Raw genomic sequence first — 25,035 nt, forward strand, 5'->3', positions numbered from 1 at the left:
TTTATTATAATATAATTTCCATTAACAAAATAAGCACAATTTTGGTTTGATGAAAAACATGAAATCTGTTGGGGTCTATGGTTTGATAAAATAATCTTCAGACCTCACAAACTGGGGCAAATTGTAATTTCTTTTCTGAAATACATTTGATGTTGCTATTCAGCCTTTTTCACATTTTGATGTAATGTTTGCTGCTCAGCATCCATTTGCAGATGCCAGGATCTATCTGTCAAAAGGAAATATTTGTTATTAGAGCAAATCTGAGCATTTGTCGAAGAAAACTTTAGCCTTGAGATTAGAATGCCTGAACTCAAACAGAATAATAATAATAATAAAAAATGTTACATACACCATGTTTCATTCAGTCCGCATTCATTCATTCTACAAAAAGAATTCAAATATTTAACTGATACCATATATCTCATAATATATAGCCAAGCTGTAAGTAGCTCTTTCATAAATCTTAAGCAAAAATCAGTTAATAATCAGTTTCTCAAAAGGAACAGTGAAATTTCACACATGAAGGATATAGTTATTGAACCCTCAATACTGTTTTAGCACCTCATTTTCATTATAACACAGTTTTTCCTCGTTATGGTGCTGCTCAGCACCCTTTGAATGAGTCAGTCAAGTGAACCAAGAATAAAAAGCGAAATGCCGCTCCTATTACAACCTCAGTGATAACTAGCATGTTTCAGGGCCTTTGAAATCTCAATGTTAAGGCTGTTAATAATAACATGCTAATTTAGTGTTTAATTATATAAACAAATAGTGCAATAAATGCAATTAATTATGTCTTCGACCTGTATCCAAATCACACTTACCGAGAGCGGGAAACACTGAATAATTACCAGTCATGAACCGAGGACTCCAAAGAAAAGTTACCATGAGGATTTTGACAGTATGGGTGCACCCTTTCCTTTATTTCACAGTACTTTGTCTGAAAGCAGGTAACATATTTTTAAGAAATACAAAATAACACTCATTGTGCTCTTGTTTGTATCTGATGCTCTCCGTTCACAGATTTCCCCACATTTCTAAGTTGAATGAGATACAGGAGTGCTACACTATGCAATATAAAAACATGTAGGTTACTTGCTAGATTACCTATAAACCTGACAGCTCTTGAAATCTACTGAAATGTATTGTATTTTTAAAAAAAATGACAACAGATGAAGACTTTTCAAAAACATCAACACTTAAAGAAAAAGAAAAAATACAGTTATACAGATATTTCCAGAAGTTTAAGGCGGTTGAAATAAAAAAGAAAGAAATTGGACAACCCAGTTACTTCCTGTACTTCTCTAAATAGCTGATGTACAACTCCAGTGGCAACAGTTCAGCTAGGTAATTGAGTCTTTCTCACACGTCTCACCTTCCGGATCAGCGCTGATCATCACAGGGTCCGTGCAGTGGCATTCGACATTTACAAAAGCATTTTTACCCGCCAAACAGTAAGAAAGCCTAAAACAATACCCTTAGGTTTATAAACATTTTTTTTTTTTTTCTGATTGATTAAATATTTTTGACAGAAATGACAAATGCATGAAACTGAAAGGAAGTATGAATATCAAAACTCAGCATACAGCATGAAAAATGGGGCTTATGTGGTTGTAAAAAAAAACACAACAAAATTGCAAAGAAATTACAGCTGAAAAGGCTGCTATATGTACCGTATGTAATACATTCATCCATAGGGCTGTTGGCTCGAGATTGGTGGAAACATCTGCAGAAAAATGTGTGATGAGCTGCCACCCAAGCACTTTGGTTCATGATCAGATAACCCCTCACTACTATTAGGCATCGTAAGGTAAAAAGCAGAAGTGCATGTATTGTGGAGCGATTTACTGGTAAACAAACCAAACATAACTACTGAAAGTGTATCAAAATGATCTACTTTTCCATTGCTTTTCATTTTCTTCCACTTTGACACTGCAGTCTTGTATGCAGATGTTTCATCTACACCATCCCAACCAAACTGATTCACTTTGTGGTTATGATACACAAATGTAACATAATCAGCCTTTGTGTAATATTGTGCAGTCTGATCAGTGGCATGGATTAAATGAAAATTGGCAAAGCAGGGTATAGCGTAAACTAGTGGAAAATATGCCATTTCATTGACCAGTGCAATGTTTATCCATCAGGACGGTAAACATTCATTTAAGGACAGATAATATCACAGGAGCTAACTCCGAAATCCATGGTCTAAACCTGAATCATACACATCATAGATTTTTTTTCTCTCCATTTTTAACAGCAAACGTTGCAAATATAGAAACAGTATCTGTACATAGTTCATTTGTATTTAGAACAAACTCAAATATTGGGAGAAAAAAAGGTCCATAAATTACAGTGGTCCTGCAGAAGAAATACTAAGATTTCAGAAGATGTCTGTCACTGTTGGATTCTTTTTAGTCTCACAGTACACAACAGCAAATCCACTGTCACAGGACTTGGCCATGCGGTAATCAAATACTAAAAATCCATTTCAACATATATATATTTTATATTTGCAATATATTCTCCTCTTGTTGCTTTAAGTAACATCTTTTAATTTTGGTACACAAACCTCTTTCCCTAAGTTGAAATTCACTTAAGTGTAATATTTATCCATTAGAATGTGATTTCACAAGATTAAGGATTCATTCTGGTCCTGTTCTTTGCGGTCCATCGAAAATGAAAAAGACACAGACAAACACTTGAGTAAATTAAGATTTATGTTGGGCCGACACTCCCTTCCAGTAATCTAGAATGTCATGCAGGTCTTCATCCTTAGCAAACTGCACTTTTTTCCTCAGAGCGTGGCCCGCAGCCATGTACTCCTCATCTTTGTGTCGCTTGCGATGGAGTTTAAAGCGCTCCCAGATGCTGTGCGACGGTTTGCAGTAGTACTCAGGACTAGACGAGTAACTAAGATTGTGGTACTGGGGAGAGAGCTGCGAGTAAGCCAAGTCTCTAGCCCGAGGCCGTGTAAGGGGCTCCAAGATGGAGGTTTTCCGGCTGTCCGGTCCTTCCAGCTCCTCAATTTGGTGGGCGTCGGGGTAGGAGTGCCGATGCTCGCTATACTGACGGATCTTCTCTGCCTCTGCCCTTAGTATTGCAGCTGCGGGTGTGATGGTCAGGATAGTCTCCCCTGTGGGTGAAGTCTTCTCTATGTACTTCGACTCCGACTTGTACGAGCCCTCTGAACGGTAAGGCCTCGGGCTCCGCATTGGACCACCTGTTGCTGTACTCGGACGCTTCGGAGAGGCATCTGACGCGTGATGTCTTTGTAAAGAGTGGTGGTAGCTGTCCTTGTAGACAGGTGAAAGGAAGCCAGACTTGCTCTGAGGCTGCTCTGAGATCAGTACCAACTGAGGTTCAGCTGTCGACACAGCACCAGATTTCACCCCTTGGAAGGAGGTGGACTCTGATTTCAGAGCATCAATGCAATTGTTGATGATCTGGTTGACCTTGTCCACCTCCTTTGCGATTGTGGAGATTTCGGCAACCGAGCCTTGGCTGTTGCCAGGCATGGACATCTCACATTCCCTTCGATCTTGGTGCTCCCCTGTTCGCACTTCCATGTAATTCCCTTTGGCCATTTTCGGAGTTTCGCTGATGTCTTGCAGTTTGTATTGCTCCATTTCACTGCCAGAGGGTAGATAGGGCATGCGTGTCATGCTGTCCCCCGACATCATTTGCTTTTGAGACATCCTGGATATTGTTCCGCCCTCCAGTTCACCACCATATTTAAGCTCAATTATGTTCTTCTTTAAACTACCTGCCTTCTTGTGCTTTTCATCTTGTTGTCTCTTTTTTCGCAAGCAATAATACACAATCCCTAAAACAATTACCATACTAAAAAGACATCCTAAGATAGTCATTATGTAGTGAGTGGCTGTTGCATTACTAGCTACTCGCTCTTTTCCATTCCTAGGCCCAGTGGATAGTGTCAGACAAGTATGATTGAAACGCAATGAGTTTCTTATGGAAGCCACACAGTAGGTATAATCAGTGTGGGGTTTCAGGTTTTTCAGTTCAATGTCCTCCTTCTGCCGCTTCAGATTCTGTATGTCAGTGAAGAAGCTGTTGTTATACAGGACAAGGATGTACATCTTCTTGTAGGGGTAAGGGATCTGAACAGTGATTACTGCATTCGTGTGAGACACTTGCTTGAGTTTCATGATTGGTTTCACATCTAAGTCTATGTACGTAGGACTGATGCTGATTTCCTCCGGCTCAGTCCCTGAAGGACAGTCTTCCAGCCCACACGGTGTTGAGTCTGGAGGGAAAGTGGTGGTCTCGGGAGGCACAGGGATGTACGGAGTCACGTAGTCCTCCGTGCACACAGTGGACAGCATATGCAGAGCATTCCGGTATGTGGGATTGTTCGGATTCTGGCTTAAGAGACTGTAGCCCGAGACTCCTGCAGGAGAATCACACACCATCCGTTCACTTGTCCTGTTGGGAAAGACCGAGAGCCACTTAACGAACCCCAAGAGCTCACAAGAGCAGTTGAAAGGGTTGGTGTAGAGTTCACAGGTGGTCAGCTTAGTCAGGCTGGTAAAGGTGGACCCATCTAGCACCTGGATGCGGTTCATGGAAAGGTCAATGTTTTCTATGTTTGGGCACTCCCAAAAGGCATTGGGTGTCACAGTCTCAATCAGGTTGGCCTGGAGGTAGAGGTACTGCAGCTTGCCCAAACCCCTGAGAATCCCTTCAGTCAAGTTACGCAACTTATTGAAGCCCAACTGGAGAACCTGCAAATTGAACTGGGCTGAAAAAGCCCCGTCCTCAATGTAATTAATCTCATTCTTGGTCAGATTCAGGTATGTGAGGTTGGTAAAGCGGCTGAGGGCAGAGTAGTGGATGCTCTTGATCTTGTTCTCATTCAAACGAAGGTCCACTATGGTGCTGTTGATATGCTGAGGGATGGCCTCATAGGGTGGCTGGTTTTGGCTGCAAATGGCCAGCCATACAAAGCCCTTTTCGCCTTCTATGAGCCAGCAATCCCCCCTCACTCCACCTATGTGAGTCAGATAGATTATGGCCACTGACAAGAAGAAGGCACTCTTCACCATGCCTCCATTACAAGCTCCTGATGCCCTCCTGGAAGCCATGAGCAATGCCAGTTGGTAGCAGCTTGGGGTAACACTTGAGTTTAAACTAGGCTGGATGGAGCCTCACAGTATTTGAGCAGGGTAATAAACCCTTTCCCTTTAGTTAAGGGACAAAAATGTCCAGTCTCTGGTCCAGAGAATTATTTCACATGAGTTGGGTGTTTCTGCATTAATATGTCAGCCCCTTTTTAAACTCGCTGACCATAGCTTATGCATTTACAGGTTAAATCTCCAATGGAGAAGTTTTCACACTAGTTGAGTGCTAGAGCTGGGTCTTAGTGTTTCACCAATTCAAAAAGGCCTGTGCTTATTTCCCCAGGGTAGAGCATTGTTGATGGCTTTCATCCTTTTGTCTTTTCTTCTCTTCCACCATTTTTGTCTCATTTATGGGCCCAGAGGTACACCCTGGATAAGAAAAAAAGAAAAAGAAAAAGAAAAAAGAAAGCATTGACTGACGCTCACAAAGTCTTTAAATTAGAAAAGCAATATTTGAAATACAGTTCAACATGCGGCAGCAGTGAAGACATGTTTCATACTATATAAGAGTGTGCAACCTAATACAGCTCAAAGGAATAATTCAAATCATCCCATTGTATTTATTTCCCTAACGTCTCACTCATATGTCTGTGGACCTGTGGAAGGTAAAATAACTTTGTTAGCTGACCATCAATTTATTTTGCACACAATTTTCCTTCCCTTCAGTTCATGTGACATACTGCTATTATCGGAAACCACTGGCCAATTTCCACCTGACAGATAAAAGAAAACAAAAGTGTCCCTGTGCTCCCACCATTAACTCTGAGACCATCAAAATGTGCAGAACCAATATTTGGGGATGAAACAAATTTACACTTAGTCCTTTAAAATGTTCAAGTAAAAACAAGCAGTCACTCTTGAGACCAGTTTATCAAATTCAAATGTATCCACAGAGTATAGTTTTGAAGAACTGCATCTAATGTTCAAAAATATACTCGATTTGGGCAAAAATTCACATAATCAATTACTAAATACAAAACTATTTCATCATAAAAAATTCATAACACTGTGGATGAGAGAAATTCTGTATTTCACAAACTGCTTTGCAAAGTTTTCTCAACCTTTTTCTTGATACTTATTTATTTTTAAATGAAATACCCAGCTATGAAGACAGAAGGAAATCACACAGGAATAGTATTTCTTTGAAAGACACTGCCCTCACAGACAGAAGGTACGTTCCCTGGGGTGGCAGAGACAAGAGGGAGCTTCAGTTCACAGTCATCCCTGGCAGGCTTTGAAACCACACTGAGACAGTTGTAAGCAATGTTGGCTGTATCACAAATCATTTTGTGAGTTAAGAGAAGATGGGAACTGGTTTGAAAGCAAAGGCTTTTCTTTCCACTGCACTCCTTCTCCTAATCATGGACATATATGTGATTGCTATGCGTGTGTGCATGTGTGTGTGTGTGTGTGTGGGTGGGCATGCATGTGTTTTTTTGCAATAACCTGAGTGCTAGGAATGATTCTGTGATCCTTACTTTGCTTTAATGCTACAGTATAGGAACAATATGTTGTCCTGTAACTAAAGATCACTTTGTCCTCTATAGGTATCATCACAGCATGTCAAGTAATGCACATGTTACCTACATTATCCATCTAATATGAATAAAACTATGCTATAGTGTATTATACAGTATATGTGTGTAAGAAAAGAACACAACTATGGCAGCACAAAATGAAAGTCATTCATTATTGCACTCTGTCTCCTTAAAGCTGGTGAAAGCTCCTAAAAGCCTCTTCGCTAGATGGAGGAATTATGAGCAAAGACTTGCACAATATTGAATTCTTTACAGTGATTTCCACTACACTAAAAACTCATCCTAATTGCGCTGTCTGATTGACCTGGTGTAAGCCCTAACTTCAGCAGCTTCTTGCCCTGTGGAAGCCACAATGACTGGAAGAGAGGGAGCACACTGATTTTACACAAGCCATATATTAGTGAATTATGCAAGAAGGGCATGCTTTCACTGAAGAGGAAAGAAGCATTTTTCAAGTGCATAGATGGACACGGTTCATAAAGCTCTCTATGGAAGGCAGTGGATCAAAGCTGGGATTTCACAGGGTTCCTCTGAAGTGATGTGTTCGATTGTCTAAGATGACACTCCAGTATAAACCAAAAATTACATATCGTGCATTTGATTAAATCTATTTAAATCAGTGTCTCTCAGTTGGATTCTAAGCATTTAGAGGGACTCAAAAGTCTGAGAACACACTGAAAATATGAGTTTTAGGATTTGGGAAACAAACGTTAATGTAAAAAAACCTGACAAAATGAATAATACATATTTCTTTCTCACTGTGACATAGACCATGTGACTCTTTGTACAGACGGTCAGACGTTCTTCCATTGAAGCTCAAGATGCTTACTGGATCATCTCAAATCATGCTGGAGAATATTCTGAAACTTGTGGAGTTCCTGCAGCTTGATTGCTGCTGTCATTAAAGCAAAATAATGAGATGCAAATCAGAAATTCATGCTCAATTTTCTACTCATTTTCACAGAAATTGTTATGCTGATAATATATGTATTTTTTTTTTCTTCAGTTATAAAAAAACAAAATAGAAGCTTTTTCACTCATTGTCTCAGACATTTAGAACACAATCAGACTTTTTTTAGAGCACAATCTAACACAGAAATCATATTGTGTGTATGTGTATTCATAAAGAAACTGCATGTGGTTATTTATAGAAATATGTGTGCACACATGACAAGTACACCCGCATTTCCCTTTTGAGATTTCAGACTTGCAAGATTTTGTCACTGTAAAATTACATTCATGACAAACAACGAAACACTGAAGTGATTTGTTTTTGAGAGATACTGCCAGTTTCATTAGACCGAGAAAGAAAATGTTCATAATCTCATGTGCAAATAAAAACAAAGTGGTAGAAATTTTACATTCCAACTTTAAAGATGGGGTAAGCCATTTTTCAAAAACACTGTTCGGAAGTTAGTCGGGCCAACACCAACAACAAATGTTTAGCCAATCAGCATTAGGGGGTGTATGATGGTCGAGGAGACAGAACGAGCAAGAGAGAGATTTGAATAAAGACTACAGAAAGAGAGATGAGACAATACAAAAGAGCTCAAAAGAATATCACTGGAATGAAGGTTTATGACTGGGCAAAAGAATATCACTGGAATGAAGGTTTATGACTGGGCAAGCTCTTTAGGACCCACGTTAATATTGGAAAAGCTTTCCAGCGCTAGAGAGAGCTAAGCGGCCGGCCTGAAAACAGACGCGGAGGCTGCTTTGATTCCACTTCACATGTGAGTAACACTGGGTTTGATTGTCTGGAGCTGCTGTGCTGTTGGCGACTAACAACGAACTCTTGTTTGTATTTACTCTTGTGTACTGTATGTTCATTTTTTGTGCTTCCTTGTCATTCGTTCATCACTTTATTTTTCGTGAAGCATTATTTTTGTTGCACGTCAACTGTGATAAACAGACATCCACTCTCGCATTGCGTGTGTAACAGTGGCCAGATAGTGAGAGTTGTGCAGGTAAACCACTGCACACTGACGACCACTAGGGAATGTTTAGCGTCATTGTTAGTGCACTCGTCTCGCCTGCCAGCAGCGATCGGGGTTCGGATTGGAGGGTGAGTTTTGTAGAGAGGGGTGGGTTTGTTTGGGTTGATTTCAAATATCAAGAATGTCCAACAGCGTTTTTGATATATGAATTACCCGAACTTTAATTTACCTGTTTACAATAAGTTCTATACCATTGTACCAATTTAAATGCAAAATTTTTTAGATATATTTCAATATATTTCAATATATTGCTGTGGACTGTAGGTCAGTGAAAGGCCAATATTCAATGACATGCAAATCCATCAAATAATATAACTTCTAAAGCCAATGTTTGTTTAGTCAATGATTTACTTGTCTGCCACAAAATTGCAGTGCCTTAAATTAGTTTCATTTAGGGGCTTTTTTCAGCAAATACTGACAGGCAAATCATTAATCTGCAAGCATATGATGTAAGAAATGTAATTCATTTTCTGTTGTTTTATTTTATTGGTAATTATCCCTCCTTTTAATTTATGTCTGTGAACCTAAGCCAACATAATCATATCTCATTTCTTTTAACTGCCATTTCCCTGCCACTGAACTGCCACACTGCAATCAAATGAGATTCCTCATGTGGTTAAAATTCAAAATTCTAGAATATGTCTGTGAGAAATTTCACAAAACCCCATGTGGTGTTCACATTCTTAGGCGTGTGAGAGGCAACCAGACCTCTGTAAAATAGTATATTAACAGTTGGGGAGGTCATTGGAAAATTTCAAAAATACATAAGCCTTCCCCCAGAGAGCTCCTATTATTTGCTAAAGCTCAGCACTTCTGTTCCAAGAAAGGAAAAAAAAAGAAAAAGAAAACATGAGTGTGTTCACAAGTACCACGCACCCACCTCGCCCGCTCACGGCTCATATTTTTCTCTGGCGTCTGTTAGGACAGTGACAGGACAGGCAGGTGATGGGCTGATAGACAGCTTCATCATGCCGCACTGCTTTCTGGATGGTTTAATCCTCAGCCTGTGCCACTGCCTGCTTTCAGCTGCCCTGTGCAAACAGATATCCTTGCTGTCCAGAATGGCAGCTGCTGACACCAGAGCCCTCAGTGTCACGGACAGGTGCAGAGGCAGGAACCTCAGCAGGTGGATATATTGTGGTGGATGGAGATCAGAATGACAGCTCATGGTAATGATGGCCACAGCACCAATCAATTGAATCCATCAATGACACTTAAAGTTCAGAGGTCATCTTCTTAGTCAGCTGACCTTTCTCTGTTTGATTTGTCTTTTTTCAGACCTGTGAGCTGTTGTCCACGTTAATGAGACTGAAGTCAGACATTAAAAAGACTAGCCACAGGACAAGATAGATGTGTACCACTGACTAACTTTTAGCATAGGATGCATTGTTCTGAATTTTAACAATATTGCAGCGCAAAAGTGTTTTCTTTTATTACCCATTGAACCTTTGTCCCTGGTTTCCTGTGTAGCACACTAGGGGTGTTTGTTCAGACTAGCAGCAAAAATCTATTTGTTTTGGTGTGTCAGACTCAAATCTGTTCAGGTAATTGTAGTCTGATATGCACAAAAACATGAAATCAGAAATTTGTCACATGAATTTTACAAACCTGAACCAAACCATGTCTATATATCTAAATATCTATGGCTTGGTTTCACAGACAGAATTAGGCCTTTGTTCAATTAGGACATTTAAGTAGCTTTTATTAACATGTCTTAGAAAAAATATAATAAAAAAACCACTGCTTTCAGTTAAAACAGCTCAAACATGCATTTTAGTCTGGAGGTAAATCTAATAACATTAGCTGAAAAACATATTTATGTGTAGTTTGATCAAAACCTTCTGCCACCAATTGTTTTGCTGGCTCTATGTCGTCTAGTTGTGGATCACAATTGCCCTTGTTCCATACATGGTAATAGCTGGAGGAAAAATCCTGTCCAGTGCAGATGCATTACATTAGTCTTGTATAGTAAACTGTAAAGGCCAAATTTATTTTTGGAGTTACATAAAAGTGAAAATAAAGTGAACCTAGAGGGCATTGCATTCACAAAGCATATTATAAACAAATTGCAGGCAACTGTGATGGTCTGAATTCATTTAGAGTCTTCACATACAAGCTGCAATTCATGCCAACCACCCTGAAACTAATGAAATGGCACCCAGAGGCTTGTAGAAACTATAAGCGAGTGCAACATGACTGTTTTTGCACTGTTAATGACAACACAAGCAACAAATGTGGCAATGGAGATATCCATACTTGCATTTCTCACCCACATCATCTCAGCTGTACTGACACTCTTCAATGTAGAGCTTGTATAAACAGCAATGTAAGTTGAACAGTAGGTTGGGTCCTTTACACTTGGTAAACAATAGCTGTGTTTCCACTGTTGGGCCAAAAGCGAATGCGCTAGTGTTTGCCAGAGCCAGTCGTGCTTTCGGGGCTTTCACTATTACTGATCGAGGCTCAGCGGGGCTTCCTCGGGGCCAACGGCCAGGGGTTATTGGACCTTCGAATACCTTGGTCCAAAGCAGGCCAATTGGGGCTTGAGGTGTGGACATAAACAAAGGCTAAGTTTATCTGAGTCAGGAGAGGTTCAGCAAAACCGCTGCTCATTTCCTATGTTTTCATATGAGGCTACCAGCTAACCTTAACATTTAAAAAAAAAATTCAGCTCAAAACTAACTTTCAGACACCAGCAAGAGTTTGAAAAAACATCCCATTGCGATCCGATGGGGATTCAGATCACCATATGAGAAAATATATTTATATGCAATGCTAAAGGCTGCTTATGCTAACCATTGCAGTAATAAATACACATACACAGCAAAATCCCCAGAGTTAAATCAGCTCTACTCAAGAGTACATTGGTCCCTCTCTAAATAGTGTTAAAATAACACTGAAGAAGAGTTAAATTTAATGAGATAATTAAGCATTTAATTAATTAATGATTGAGCATTAGTGATGAACACCTGCTGTTAACAAGCAGAATCACTAAAGAAATAAGAAAAAACAAGAACTACAAGTGACTTGTCACAGCCTTATTAATTGCTTAATTATCTCATTATCTCTAACTGTGCTTCAGTGTTATTTTAACACTAATTAGAGAGGGACCAAATATACTCTGAGCAGAGTTGATTTAACTCTGGGGGTTTTGCTGTGTATGATTTTGGAAAATACCAGAGATAATCATGTATTTATTTGGTTTCATGTATCATCTGTCTCTTACCTATGGAAGCTTGTTTCCACCACTGAATAAAAAATAAAAAAGGTAATTGCAACTTTTTATCTCACGGTGTTTCTCTCAACTGCGAATTTATATCTCACAATTCTGACCTTTTTTATAAGATTATAAAAACCTGATCTTTTTTAAACTTAAACTTCCATGTGGTTTGTTTCATAATTGTGAGAAAAAAAGTCAATTCCGAGTTTATATCTTGCAATTGTGAGTTTATAACTCGCAATTCTGACTTTATTTCTCGCATTTGTGAGTGTATTTCACACAATTCTGAATTCTGAAAAGTCAGAATTGTGAGATTAAAAAGCCGCAATTACCTTTTATATTTAAAAAAAAAAAAAAAAAAAAAAGTGGCAGAAACAAGCTTCCCTGTGCCTTTTGATGATACCAGATTTAAAATGACACAACCATAGAGTTGTCATAAATTATATATACTCCGGTTAACTCGTATAACTCTGTTTTCTGTCCATGAGCTCCCTCTTTTGCTCTGGCTGAATATATAGGATAACAGTGAGATGACAGAAATTATCATTCTTTCTAAAGAGATGTGATGTAAATAAATGCAGGTGCGACAGAATAACCATGTGTGTTCTCTTTTTAAGTTCTCTTTTATGTTATTTTCAGTCAGCTAGCTGAGTGACGCTGTTCTATGGAGGCGTGTTAAGGGCGTGTTTTAGGGTAGTGCTGTGGGGCTTCTGGCCCGACAGTTGAAATGCAGCTTTATTTTAGCCCCCCCCCCCCCCCCCCCCGGCACATTGTTAGCCCTGTCTCGCACTGGCCCGACGGTGGAAAAGCAGCTCATGATCCATCGACTAGTGGACTAGCAGTAAAAAGCTCACAGTGTGGATATCTGAGAATATATATAAACAAGTCATTGGTGGTTAGTGCATGCGTTTTACACAGACACTTTAAATTCAATTAATTGGTTTTTTATCCATTTCAGAGAGCTAGTGGGAGTGAAATCTTGAAATCAGGACAGAGTCACAGAGTAGTCAGTGTTAACACTTGTTTTGTCTGGATCTGAATGAAACCTAAGGGAGGGATTATATGGAATTGTTATTCAGTGTCGGCTGGGTTTGCGTTTGGAATTAACTGTGGTTTACCAACAATGCACATTTCTATCCTAAACTCAAACATTATGCCAAGCATTACTGCCTCCCTTCCCACAAATTTGTGCCCTCTCATCGCTATGTTCTGCATGTTCATTCACACATATTAATGATTCTCGCTCTGCATATGCCATTAGTGGCTGCTGGCAGGCAGGGTTACAGAAATTCACTTTGTTTTCAGGGGTGCCTGAGGAGGGGCACGGGCAGCCATGTGTTGAGAGCTGCTTGGCATCAGCTATTGGATGGATGTGAAATTGGTTGGACTGAAAAACCTGTCTGGATGTGGCCAGAGCCTCTCACATCAGTAATGGTGCTATGCAGTGACATGACCATAGTTTGGGTTGGAACAGTGTTTGATATGGATCCTGAGTCCCTCAGAACAGATGCCTCCCATTCAAACAGGGATGAACAATTCACTTATGGCCTTAAATGGATAGTTCAGACAAAAGGAAAATGTTTCAAAATGGAAAATCTCTCAACTTTTGATGATATGCTGTTATTTTTTGCCATGGAGCAAAAACAGGGAATTTTTGAAGAATCTTTACAGAAATCAATGCGCTGCACCACACTTGACACCAAATGACGAATGAAAAATGAGATTCAAGATACAATTTCAAAGTTTCTTTCAAGTGTCCGTGAAATATAGTGCAAAAAATCATCTGGATAATAGATATGCTAAATAATAATAATAATAAAACACTACAAATATATCCATTCTGGGTTACACTTTATTTCAATGGTCCACTTTAGACATTCTACTAACTATAAGTAACTTTGCAACTACATGTCAATTAACTCTAGTATTAGTAGACTGTTGTAGACTGTTAGGTTAGGGTTAAGTGTTAGGGATCAGGTTAGTAGAATAAGTTGACATCTAGTTGCAAAGTTACTTATGATCAGTTGAATGTCTAATGTGGACCATCAAAATAAAGTGTCACCGAATTCTGTATAAACACTAGTATATAAGTAATACTATAAAAAAATTATTTTTTGTTCATTGAAAAAATAACAGCATTGAGGTTTAGAAGGACATGAGGGTGAGTTAAATAATACATTTATAAAATTCAGAATTTGTTTTTACCTTTTACTAAACTGATTCAAAGAATGACAAAACTACTTCTCTCTCTTTTTTTAAATATTGCACATACTGATTATTCACTGGTGGTTATAATAATAAACTAAAATAATTTTCCCAGACTCCCACTGATACAATACTCATAAGAACAAAAGTGTCTTTAAAGTAGTATTGCTTATGAAACGCATCAAACCATAGAAAACCACATGGGCCAATCTCTCACTTAAAAGGTTTTTGACTACATACTGTAAGTGAATCTGAATTCCTGCAATTTCCAAATGTCAAAAGCACAATCACCAAAACTATATAATGTGCGTGTCCTCTCTGGCCGGCTGCTTAAACTGCTTAGACTAGTTATAAAAGTTATTCATCATTTTTTTTAAGACTGGTTCTAACATTTTTTTTAAGGCACTTACATAAAAAGGTAGAACGGTCTCATTTGAATCTGAAAAGACAGATCACCTCTTTTCTTACTGCTAGTCTTACAAACTAGTTCTTAAGACACACCCTGCGTCCCAATGTCCATACTATCCATCCTAAATAGTATTTGAGATTAAAATAAGTGTGTCCCAAAGCATAGTATGTTGAAAAGAGTATGCCAAAAGTCCCCGGATGGTCTACTATTTCTGGTATATTTTTTGAAGTGTGGATCCGTGCACACTATAAAGGCTAATATTGCCCACAACCCACTGCGCTTTGGATGAGGATTCAGTTCAGAACTACAAACACGAGTAAAATGTGTTAAAAAAACAAACAAACTACAAAACATGGCGGATATGCGTGACCGACGGTGAGAGGTTTGAGTGACTAATAATCAGTTTAACCTGATGGAAAATATTTATTTAATATTATCCGTGTTATATTTCATCTGCAATACCAATGTAGACTTTTATAAAGACCCGATTGGCCATTAACCTTTAAATGCATCATTATGCATATGAATAGAGTTCTCCACATGAAAGACCCACACTGCAGATCAACATTTCTCTCCGATACGGTAGGTAATTAACTAAATGAAATGTGGTGGAGGATGTAAGGTGATTGACAGGCCAGTTTACGGTAACAGGATGCAACAGAGAGCAAAGACGCAACTGTATGACGTGATAGTATGTCCCAAAGCTTGTCTACACACTCAAAAGTATGTACTTTTTTTTCACAAAAAGAGTACATACTTTTAGGGCGTAGTAGAAGTATGCGAATTGGGACACAGTGGCTAAAGCCGAGTTCAGACTGCACGATTTTCAAAGTAGTCAGGTCACTGTTCTTTTCACACTGCATGACTATCTTGGCCAGCATTCAGTCGCTGCTGTGTTCACACTGCATGATGGATCGGCGATAGAAGGTTTCACACTGCATGACTTTACAATAGGAAGAATCGCCGACAACTCTGTCTGGCACGCAAACTACGTTTCACAACCAAACACACGCGAGATGTGACAAGGAAACAACATGATATCACGCGTGTTATTATTATTATTAAAAACGGTAGCCCGCAAGAAGCTTGCAATACGAATTGCCTGTGCGCTGATTTGCAGCGAAAACAAGAAAAAGAAAAGAAGAATATGGAGGAGGAAATGGTTGGGGAGACTGTGGATTGTGTGTTCTGCAACGAGAGTTGGAGGTAAATAAATAACTTTTCAATGTGCTGCTGTTGCGGATGGTCAAGCAAATGTTTCTGTTTGATATAATTGTAATGTTTATCTGAAACGAAGCCATGCTTGCTGATATTGTGGTCTATAACTCCTCCCCTTTGCCTGTGATTTCGGGCATTTGTCGGCGATTTCTCAAAACCTGTGGGCGAGCCAAAATTGGGGCTAAAATCGTGCAGTCTGAACTCGGCTTAAGTGTCACATCCAAAGCTGGAGTGCCCATGATCTCCACTAGAGGGCACTCCTATTGACTCTTGTGCTATCTTATCATGGACTACATTTCCAAAAACCCACTGCCTGGACTCATTATGCTTGATTACATTCAGCTGTGTCTCATTACCTTGTTAACTCTGCCTATATAAGCCCTGTATGTTCTGCCATTCTTTGTGAAGTCTTGTAAGTGTCACACTACATGTTTGAGCACTTGCTTTCTGGTTACCCTGTTTTAGATTATTTGCCTATTTTGGATTATATTCACTCAATTGCTTCTCAAAATTAGTCCAAAACTAGCCCAATCGCATTCCATGGGGTATCCCAGTAAAAATCACATTCCTGGGGTTAAATATCATGTTAATGCGGTCGCTTCAATCCACGGAGTTGCAAAACAACCGACAGCAACAGTGAAAAAGTAACCTAATTCTGCGGGAAAATCGTGGACTTGGCAACACGCACAGCTCGCTGTCATATGGATGTAAACACAGAGGGCATTAAAGTAAGCGATTACGCATTTATTTATAGTGTGATCTGCAGTGGTAGCCAGCGAAAATTATGCACAGGCAATATGAAAAAAAGACAAACATGTAACAAAAGAGAGCAGAATTTTGAAACTTTTAAAATACAGCCCTCATGTTTTGCTTGTGTTATAGAGCTGTCTCTGTAATACTTACACATCACTGTCCTTCTACTGACCAGCTTTCGCAACTGTCTTGAGAACGTTGTGTATGTAAAATCTTTGAACTCCCATGATGAATGTTGCTCTCAAGTGACGTAAAAATTGCATGAATTCTGATTTGACAGTTCACACTGCTGTCGCATTACAAAACATCTGATCTGTATTGGATTTAGTACCACATATGGAATTGGCACAAATCGGAATTGAAAAGATCAGATTCCGTGTGGTTTGTACTGTTCACATTGTCATAGGGAAAACGTGGGCAAAAAAAAAAAAAAAAAGAAAAATTGGGGCACATTTTCCTGCAGTGTGAACGTAGTCTAATTTTATGCAACTGGACCACCATTGGGAATTATGAGTGGGAAGAATAAGTTTGTGAACCCTTTGAAAATATCTGGATTTCTGTATTGATTACTAATAAAATGTGTCCTTATCTTAATTTGACAGGCTATTATACACAAACACAATGTGACTAAACTAATAACACACAAACACAAAGTTTTTAGCAATGCTTTTGTAGCCTTTTTTCCAACTTTATTCAGCTCTGTAATGGTGGCATGATTCATACTAACCAATCTGCATTTGAACATATTTGTCAGTAATCAGGCTTTGTGTGCCTTTATTTAAAATGCAGGACTGCAACCCACACCTCCAGTCTCATCTCCTGAATTGATTCCAGTTAGCTTTTGAAAAAGTCATAACATAGAGATTCACTTACTTTTTTACAGCCTGTACTGTAAATGATCACTCAATGTCTTCAACAAAAGTGTTGAAAATTACAACCGTTTGTGTGTTACTAGTTACATCAGATTGTGTTTGTCTATAGTTGTGATTTTCTTAAAGATCAGACCACATTTTACAATACAAAAATCTAGAAATTTTCAAAGGATCCAAGTCAGACTCACAACTATGAATCCAGTGGGAGTAATCACCACCAACACTGGAAAAGAGCACGACCATCATCAACATCATTGCTCACCCTTTCGTCGTCCTCCTCTTCATCATCTTCATCGTTATTTTTATCATTACCATTTTTACTCTGTAATTTGCGATAAAATGGACTATAGTGGAGGGCTCACTAAGGAATACTGGGATGATCTTAATGCAATGAAGTTCCTCTCCAGCTTAGTCTCCAACTGAGCATGAAAAGAGAACAGAGAGGCAAATTACAGAGGCACTTTCCTCTATCCTTTACAAAAACTTTACCTACTGAACTCAAATGTCCATGAAATGAATATGAGAAATCCATCAGTGGAAAATGTGAAGTGGAATGACTGAAGGCTTTAATGGGCATAAGAAAACAGACTCCATCCTGCAGTCCATTCTCCCAAGTCCATGACCTTTAAAGCAACAAAATGGCAAAGGCCAAGAGCATGCATAACCACAGCCAGCAGGATACAGAGGCCTTTAGTCCTCTAGGTAAGTTCTGAGTAAACCAATAGAGACTTGGCTCATTAATATAACATAGACATGCTGTTTGTCCAGCCTGACTCACTCCAGTTAGACTGATTTTACCGCAGTGTCGGCATGCATTACAGATGAGCCGCCGAACTTGTTAGAGTAAACACTGAAGTATGTTTGCAATGGACACAGATGATCTGCATAAGCCATCATTTATATTCAAATTTTGTTACTCATGTTTTTGCTTGCATTTGGCCCCAAGCTCCTTAAAAACATACTGAATCTCTTGCAAATATTAATATAAATGATTGCATTAACAGCATGTGTTGTTGAGGAAGCCTGTACTCCACACTTAAATGAGCAACATAAACAAATGGAAATAGTGTCTGTAGGGACCCTTCTTAGCTCTGCTTTCTCCTCTGTCCATTCCTCATTAATAGCCTGAGTCTCCATGGTCCAGTGGAGGCCATGTGTGCTGTAGGCCAGAACAGTCAGGGTCTTCAAGCCAGACGGAGCCTCCTCTGGGAGTGCACAGCTGCTCCCTGGTCTGGGTGACATTTCGCATTGGCGAGCATGCAGAGCAGTGATGGCTTTTTCTGTTGTTCCCTGTGCACTACCTAATGAGACGGCGGTAGATAAACTCCAAGGTTTTTACCACACATTAAGCACATGTAAAATGTTCCTTGTTCTGGCCATTTAAGATTGTGCTATAATTTCATTTGAAAAGAAAATGTAAAAAAAAGAGATTTCTTTAATATCTCTGTTGTTTCCCCAACACTGCAATGCAATAAAAGGGAGTAAAGTCTGCAATCAAGTCAGAGATTTCAAATATGAACTCAAATATTTTTCATCAAATTCTTCCTAAACCAAATGATCTGAGCTTATGCTATTGTGAGGCAGATTTCATTTTACTCTACCAGGTTTAATGTTTTTGAAAGAAGTATATTATGCTCACCAAGTCTACATTTATTTGATTCAAAATACAGTAAAAACAGCGCTCTTAGCGCTCTTCTAATTGCTTAACACATGCAGACACAATTTTGTCCTTGCGTTATTCAGCCTGAGTGTGGCGCTTTAATGTTGATCGATAGGCTTCAAGTACACACAACTCACTTCCATAATCTACTTAAAGGGTTAGTTCACCCAACAATGAAACTTTCTATTATTAATTACTCACCCTCATGTCATTCTACACCCGTAAGACCTTCGTTCATCTTCTGAACACAAATTAAGATATTTTTGATGAAATCCGATGACTCAGTGAGGCCTCTATTGCCAGCAATGCCACCGAACTTCTCAAGATCCACAAAGCTACTAAAGACATATTTAAATCAGTTCATGTGACAACAGTGGTCCAACCTTAATGTTATGAAGCGACGAGAATATTTTTTGTGCACCATAAAAACAAAATAACAACTTTTCAGCAATATATAATGATGGATGATTTCAAAACACTGCTTCAAAGCTTTACGAATCATTTGATTCAAATCAGTTGTTTGGAGCGCCAAAGTCACTTGATTTCAGCAGTTTGGCAGTTTGATATGCGATCTGAATCACTGATTCAAAACAAAAGATTCATAAAGATTTGAAGCAGTGTTTTGAAATCAGCCATCACTACATATTGTTGATAATTTGGTGACATTGCTGGCAAAGGAGACCACACTGAGCCATCGGATTTTATCAAAAATATCTTAATTTGTGTTCCGAAGATGAACAAAAGTCTTATGGGTGTGGAACGACATGAGTAATTAATGACACAATTTTCATTTTTGGGTGAACTAACCCTTTAAAGTGCTCTATTTTCGCGCACTAATTTTGTACTTTATACTAAAAATTCTTCTTTAGGATTTCTTAAGATAATCTTAAGAACATCTAAGTGTACTCAACTGTGCTATTTTGTGCATGAACTAAAATGTGTTTTTAACACACTATCCCTGTATTTATTTATTATTTTTTTTTAAATGTATTTAGTTAAACCCAAATATTTCGCCCTTACAGATGTGCCAAGGCTGACCTTGAATGAAAAATTTAAGATAAATATTTCAGTTCATATTGAAATTTCTGACTTGATTGCAGACTGAGAAGCACGCTACACTGTTTAGATGGAACAAAATAAACAATCTGCATGACTCTTCTAATGTGACCTTCATCTAAATATGCTATTGTTATAATGATGGTAGATTTTAAGTCCCCTGTTGCCATATCATTTTTATAGTGTAAAATCTCAGGTATAGTCTTATTTGTTTATACTTTTATTTGTCCTATAAGGAATCTAAGGAGAAACATCTGATCAGTGTTCCATAATGATCTATAAAGGTTCTAGATCTGCATTAACTGAATTCTACACATGACTATTCAAAGCAGTATTGTAGAATGCCATGTGTGTAGTGAACACTGCTGGTGGAAATCCTGTTAGACTGAACGGAGCAGCTATTCTGCTGTGATCTTCTGTAAAGCCTTGAGGGTTCAACATCACTCTGGAGGACGCAGATACACTGACTACTGTAACTATCTCACCACCCAAGAACTGTCAGCAGAACTGTCAGTTTAACCATAGCAGGGTTGGGAAAAAGTCACAATTTAAAGGGGTCATAAAATGTCGAAATGGCCTTGATATTTGCACATATACGAGGTTATAAACTTACTGCAAGTTCTGTACCACTAAGCTAACTCTCTAGTGTAAAATATGAGTTTTTGTTTTCCACCCTTCTGAAATGCCATGATTTGAAATCACAATTTAATTACAACTTTCCTCTACATGTTATATGGTTCAATAAAATTTGCCAATCAAAGCATTTACTTGGATTTCTGAACGATGTAACGCTCTTGAAATGAAGTGTTTGAGACAAGAAAGTGAAGATGAGAATGGAAAACGATTATTTCTACAAATATTTGAACTTTTTTTGGGGGAAAAAGCTCAATTAAAAGCTAACCAAGTTCTGAAAAGTGCCCCAATCAACCTGAATTCACCTCTACTTCGAAATGTAATATAGAGTATTCCATTTTGATTCTACTTTCTTAAATTCATATCACAGCTCTATATACTGTTTGCAACATCTAATTAATTAATTCTCAATTCAACTTTGTATTCCACGCAAGCTGAAAAACAGTTCCTCCCTGTTGTTGCCTCTTTCATCCCTCTCTCCGCCCTCCAATTACCCAGGTCCCTCTTTTCTTCCTTGTCATTTCCCTCATATTTCCAGCCCCACCCTAGTTTCCTTTCGCCTTCCTTCAGTGGCATTCTGAAGGTGTTTGAACCCCTCTGAGGCCGCCCCTCTGTGATGTTCTCCGACTGCTTATTTGAAGTCATTTCGAATTCATACGTGTGTCACAGGAAAACATAAAAGAGTTTCACAGAAGGGGCTCAGAGGTGCTGAAACAATTCAGTTGTAATGATGCCAGCTCTCGTGGGAGAGGAGGACATTCGGGCACATCGAACTTTTGAATTACTTTCGAGTGAGAGAGAATTATGAGGAGGCAGGAGTCGTGCTTCATTTGTATCAGATGGTATTAGCGTTGTACGTTAATTACCAGAGAAGAACTGGCTGGAATTGAGTGTCAATGGTCTTGCCCTGGCCAGACCTCTCCATGTGAATGGAGCTGGACTTTTTCTTATGACTGTGGAGATGCAATTTCAGGTTCGTCCCTAACGCTTCAGTTAAGAGCAGAGTCTGCCTTGGGGCTCTGCACACTAATTATCTTTATCTAACGTTACCTTGCTGATAAGTGAGCGCCATTGTGACGATTCAGGGTACTTCGGATTCATTTGTTTGTGGGACAAAGCCTATTATTTCCTCATGCCCACTGGCGTGGCCGGCAAATATAAACTGAAGGTGACTCAAATGAATGGATGACTCTCACTTAAATGTGACCTTGTGATTCCTGTCAATTTCAATTTCTTTATCAGGATCTGAATATTTAGATATGCTAATATGGACATTTAGGGACAACGCACATTAGTGAGCGCTAAAATGCCTCAAGGTCAGATCACTAGATATTGTGTATTTGATGGGTTAACAAGGATGTTATTAAAAAAAGTGTAAAAAAGTCTGAAGAATATATATATATATATATATATATTTATATATATATATATATAATATATATATATACAGTGCTCAACGTAAATGAGTACACCCCCTTTGAAAAGTAAAATTTTAAACAATATCTCAATGAACACGAAAAACATGCTGACAAAGATGAAGACTACTGGGACTCTATACTCTGGAGTGATGAGACTGATGTTTTTGGAACTGATGGCTTCAAAACTGTATGGCGTCGCAAAGGTGAGGAATACAAAGAAAATGCATGGTGCCTACAGTGAAACATGGTGTTGGCAGTGTCCTTATGTGGGGCTGCATGAGTGCTGCTGGTGTCGGGGAGCTGCATTTCATTGATGGCATCATGAATTCACAGATGTACTGCTCTATACTGAAAGAGAAGATGCTATCATCACTCCGTGCCCCTTTTTTTTCCAACATGACAATGATCCTAAACACACATCTAAGTCCTCTGTTGGATTTCTGAAGAAGAACAGGGTGAAAGTGATTCAGTGGCTCCTGATCTGAACCCAATCGAACACCTATGGGGAATTCTGAGCATCACTCTCCATCCAGCATCCAGTCTCTAAAAGAGGTAATTCGTGAAGAATGGAAAAAGATAGATGTTGCAAAATGTCGCCAACTTGTTCATTCCATGCCTAGACTTGGTGCTGTCATTAAAAATCATGGAGGCCATACAAAGTACAAGATATAGTAGTTTTTGTTGTGGGGTGCACTCATTTTTGCATCACCCTAATTTGAGAAAAACTGAAAAATGTGTAATCTAAGTTATATTATTAACCTTACTTTCATGTTATAAATTAAACAGATGTTATATTAAACTTAGTCTTGTCAACATTTTGTAAATTGTTTTTGTGTTCATTGAGATATTGTTTAAAATGTTACTTTTCAAAGGGGGTGTACTGAGCACTGTATATATATATATATATATATATATATATATAATATTCAATAACCTCCTGGGACACAAGAATAGACTTTTGTCATTAGACTTTTGACATTAGGGTTGTCAAAAAAGTTGGTACTGAAATTCTAAAAATGGGACGATACCAGCATTTCCCCCTAGCATTTTTGGACATTGGCCATTGTGTTCACACACTCAACAGATACGTCTGTGATTGGCTACAAAGATTAATTGCTTCAAAAACCTGTGACATAACGAAGTCTGTACTTTTGACAACCATAGTGGACATTATATTTGAGTGAATTTCTCTGACACCATAAATGACACAGTTTTAAGTCTGGATGTCCTGTAACTTTTTCTTGGTTTTTAAAAATTACTGACATTAATTTAGTGATCAAATTTAGCACTCTTATAGAAATATGATAACATTTTGAAAATATCAGTTAAATAAGACTAATTTTCAAATTGAAAATTATCATGAATCAACATCTCAGGGAAATGTTATGGGGTTTTTAATCAAATTATGACTTTCTATTACAAAAAATGGCATTGATTTCTGTATAGTGAACATCAGGATTTAAAGCATGTTTATGTGGAATTTTGGGACACAGCAAGTGAATAGGAAAGTAAATTATATATCAATATTCCTATTAAAAATGAGATATTATTATGAAAATGTTGCCAATTAATGTGTCCATATTTCACTTTTTTTCCATTATATGTTTCCCCAAGAATACATTAATATGCAAATTAGATACATTGTATAGAATAGATACATTGTATTGAATGGGACTACCAATTTATGGCCATTTTACCTACATACTGCATAAAGTAAAATGGTAAATTAATTCATTCTGTTATATCTTTCATATCATAGTTGAGAATCATCTTTATACAAAGTTTGGTTAAAAAAAACCCTGAAACCTAAAAACTGATTGGTGAATGAACAAATAATCCCATTGTTTTTGCCTAAACATGTCATTTCTTTTTTCATTTGTTTCTTATGGCCTAAACAATGTAATGACATGAAAAAAACCCCCACTAAATTCACAAAACTTTTTCCAAGATTTTAAGTAACTGAACTAAACCATATTTTTTATTCATGTACAATACATGCTTAACAAGCTATTTTGTGACACCTTGAGGAAAACCAATGTTACTTTCATGACATTAGGTGCCGTATAATTGTAATTGTTTATTCAAGACTAAACATACACTTTTAAAATTGAAATAAGAGTACTGTATGCTGTTGAAGTCTGCCCTTCAGATAACTGGCCTAAGTAAACTGAAGAAAACCTCTAGGGTATAATTTAGAGGGAAGGAGGAATATTTGAATATTGAATTAATGAAATACACAATTTTACAGTTTACTGCTACAACGGATGGACAGGCCAGTGAAGAGGAAATGAAGAAATGGATCAGAAAATGACAGATGCCATCCTGTCCAAGACTCTTTAAATGTATAGTGTAATTTTGTTAACATACTGTACTTTCTTCTTATTCACTTGCTATGCAAAGATGACTATAAGTAAACCAGAGTGTAATGTGGTGCTATTAAAACATTGTGTGACCATCTCGATCAGCAGCAGCAACAACTGCTCAACCAATGGCATCTGTTTGACCGACCAATAGCAGACGGAGGAATGTTCAGAAAACCTGCTTGAAAACATTCAATATTTTTTAATGACACTTAGTGACACTAGTGGTGCAGAAATGATACACTTCGCCTTTAAGCAACACAAGCAGGTACAGCCAATAATCATTTATGTTCAGGATTTATCCAGTACAAAGACTCAAGAACCCTAAAATGCTTGAATGCAGCCGAGAGAACAAAATCTCCAAGGCCCCATATTACTATCCCAGCAGGTAATTAAACTTAAGGATATGACAATAATCAGGCTGTAAAGCACCTGTTTCTCCATAGAAACGGCGTCAATCTATAACTGAGCTAATTTGATTCAGCACATGAAATGTACATGATGGACGGTGGAATAAGACCTGCAGGTTTTAATGCAATTTTCCAGACCATCAAC

General features: G+C 38.2%; 1 protein-coding gene across 1 annotated transcript in view; it reads right to left on the reverse strand.

The window, feature by feature from the left end:
- Window positions 1-896: 896 nt before the first annotated feature.
- Window positions 897-25,035, reverse strand: part of elfn1a (extracellular leucine-rich repeat and fibronectin type III domain containing 1a) — a 119,956-nt gene continuing 95,817 nt past the window's right edge. Inside the window, exon 3 of the mRNA XM_048192807.1 lies at window positions 897-5,510. Within this exon, the coding sequence (XP_048048764.1) occupies window positions 2,712-5,105 (2,394 nt within the window). The 5' untranslated portion in view covers window positions 5,106-5,510 and the 3' untranslated portion in view covers window positions 897-2,711. The remainder of the gene's footprint in view (window positions 5,511-25,035) is intronic.

The sequence above is a fragment of the Megalobrama amblycephala genome, linkage group LG1 (genome assembly GCF_018812025.1).
Source record: "Megalobrama amblycephala isolate DHTTF-2021 linkage group LG1, ASM1881202v1, whole genome shotgun sequence".
Taxonomy (NCBI): domain Eukaryota; kingdom Metazoa; phylum Chordata; class Actinopteri; order Cypriniformes; family Xenocyprididae; genus Megalobrama; species Megalobrama amblycephala.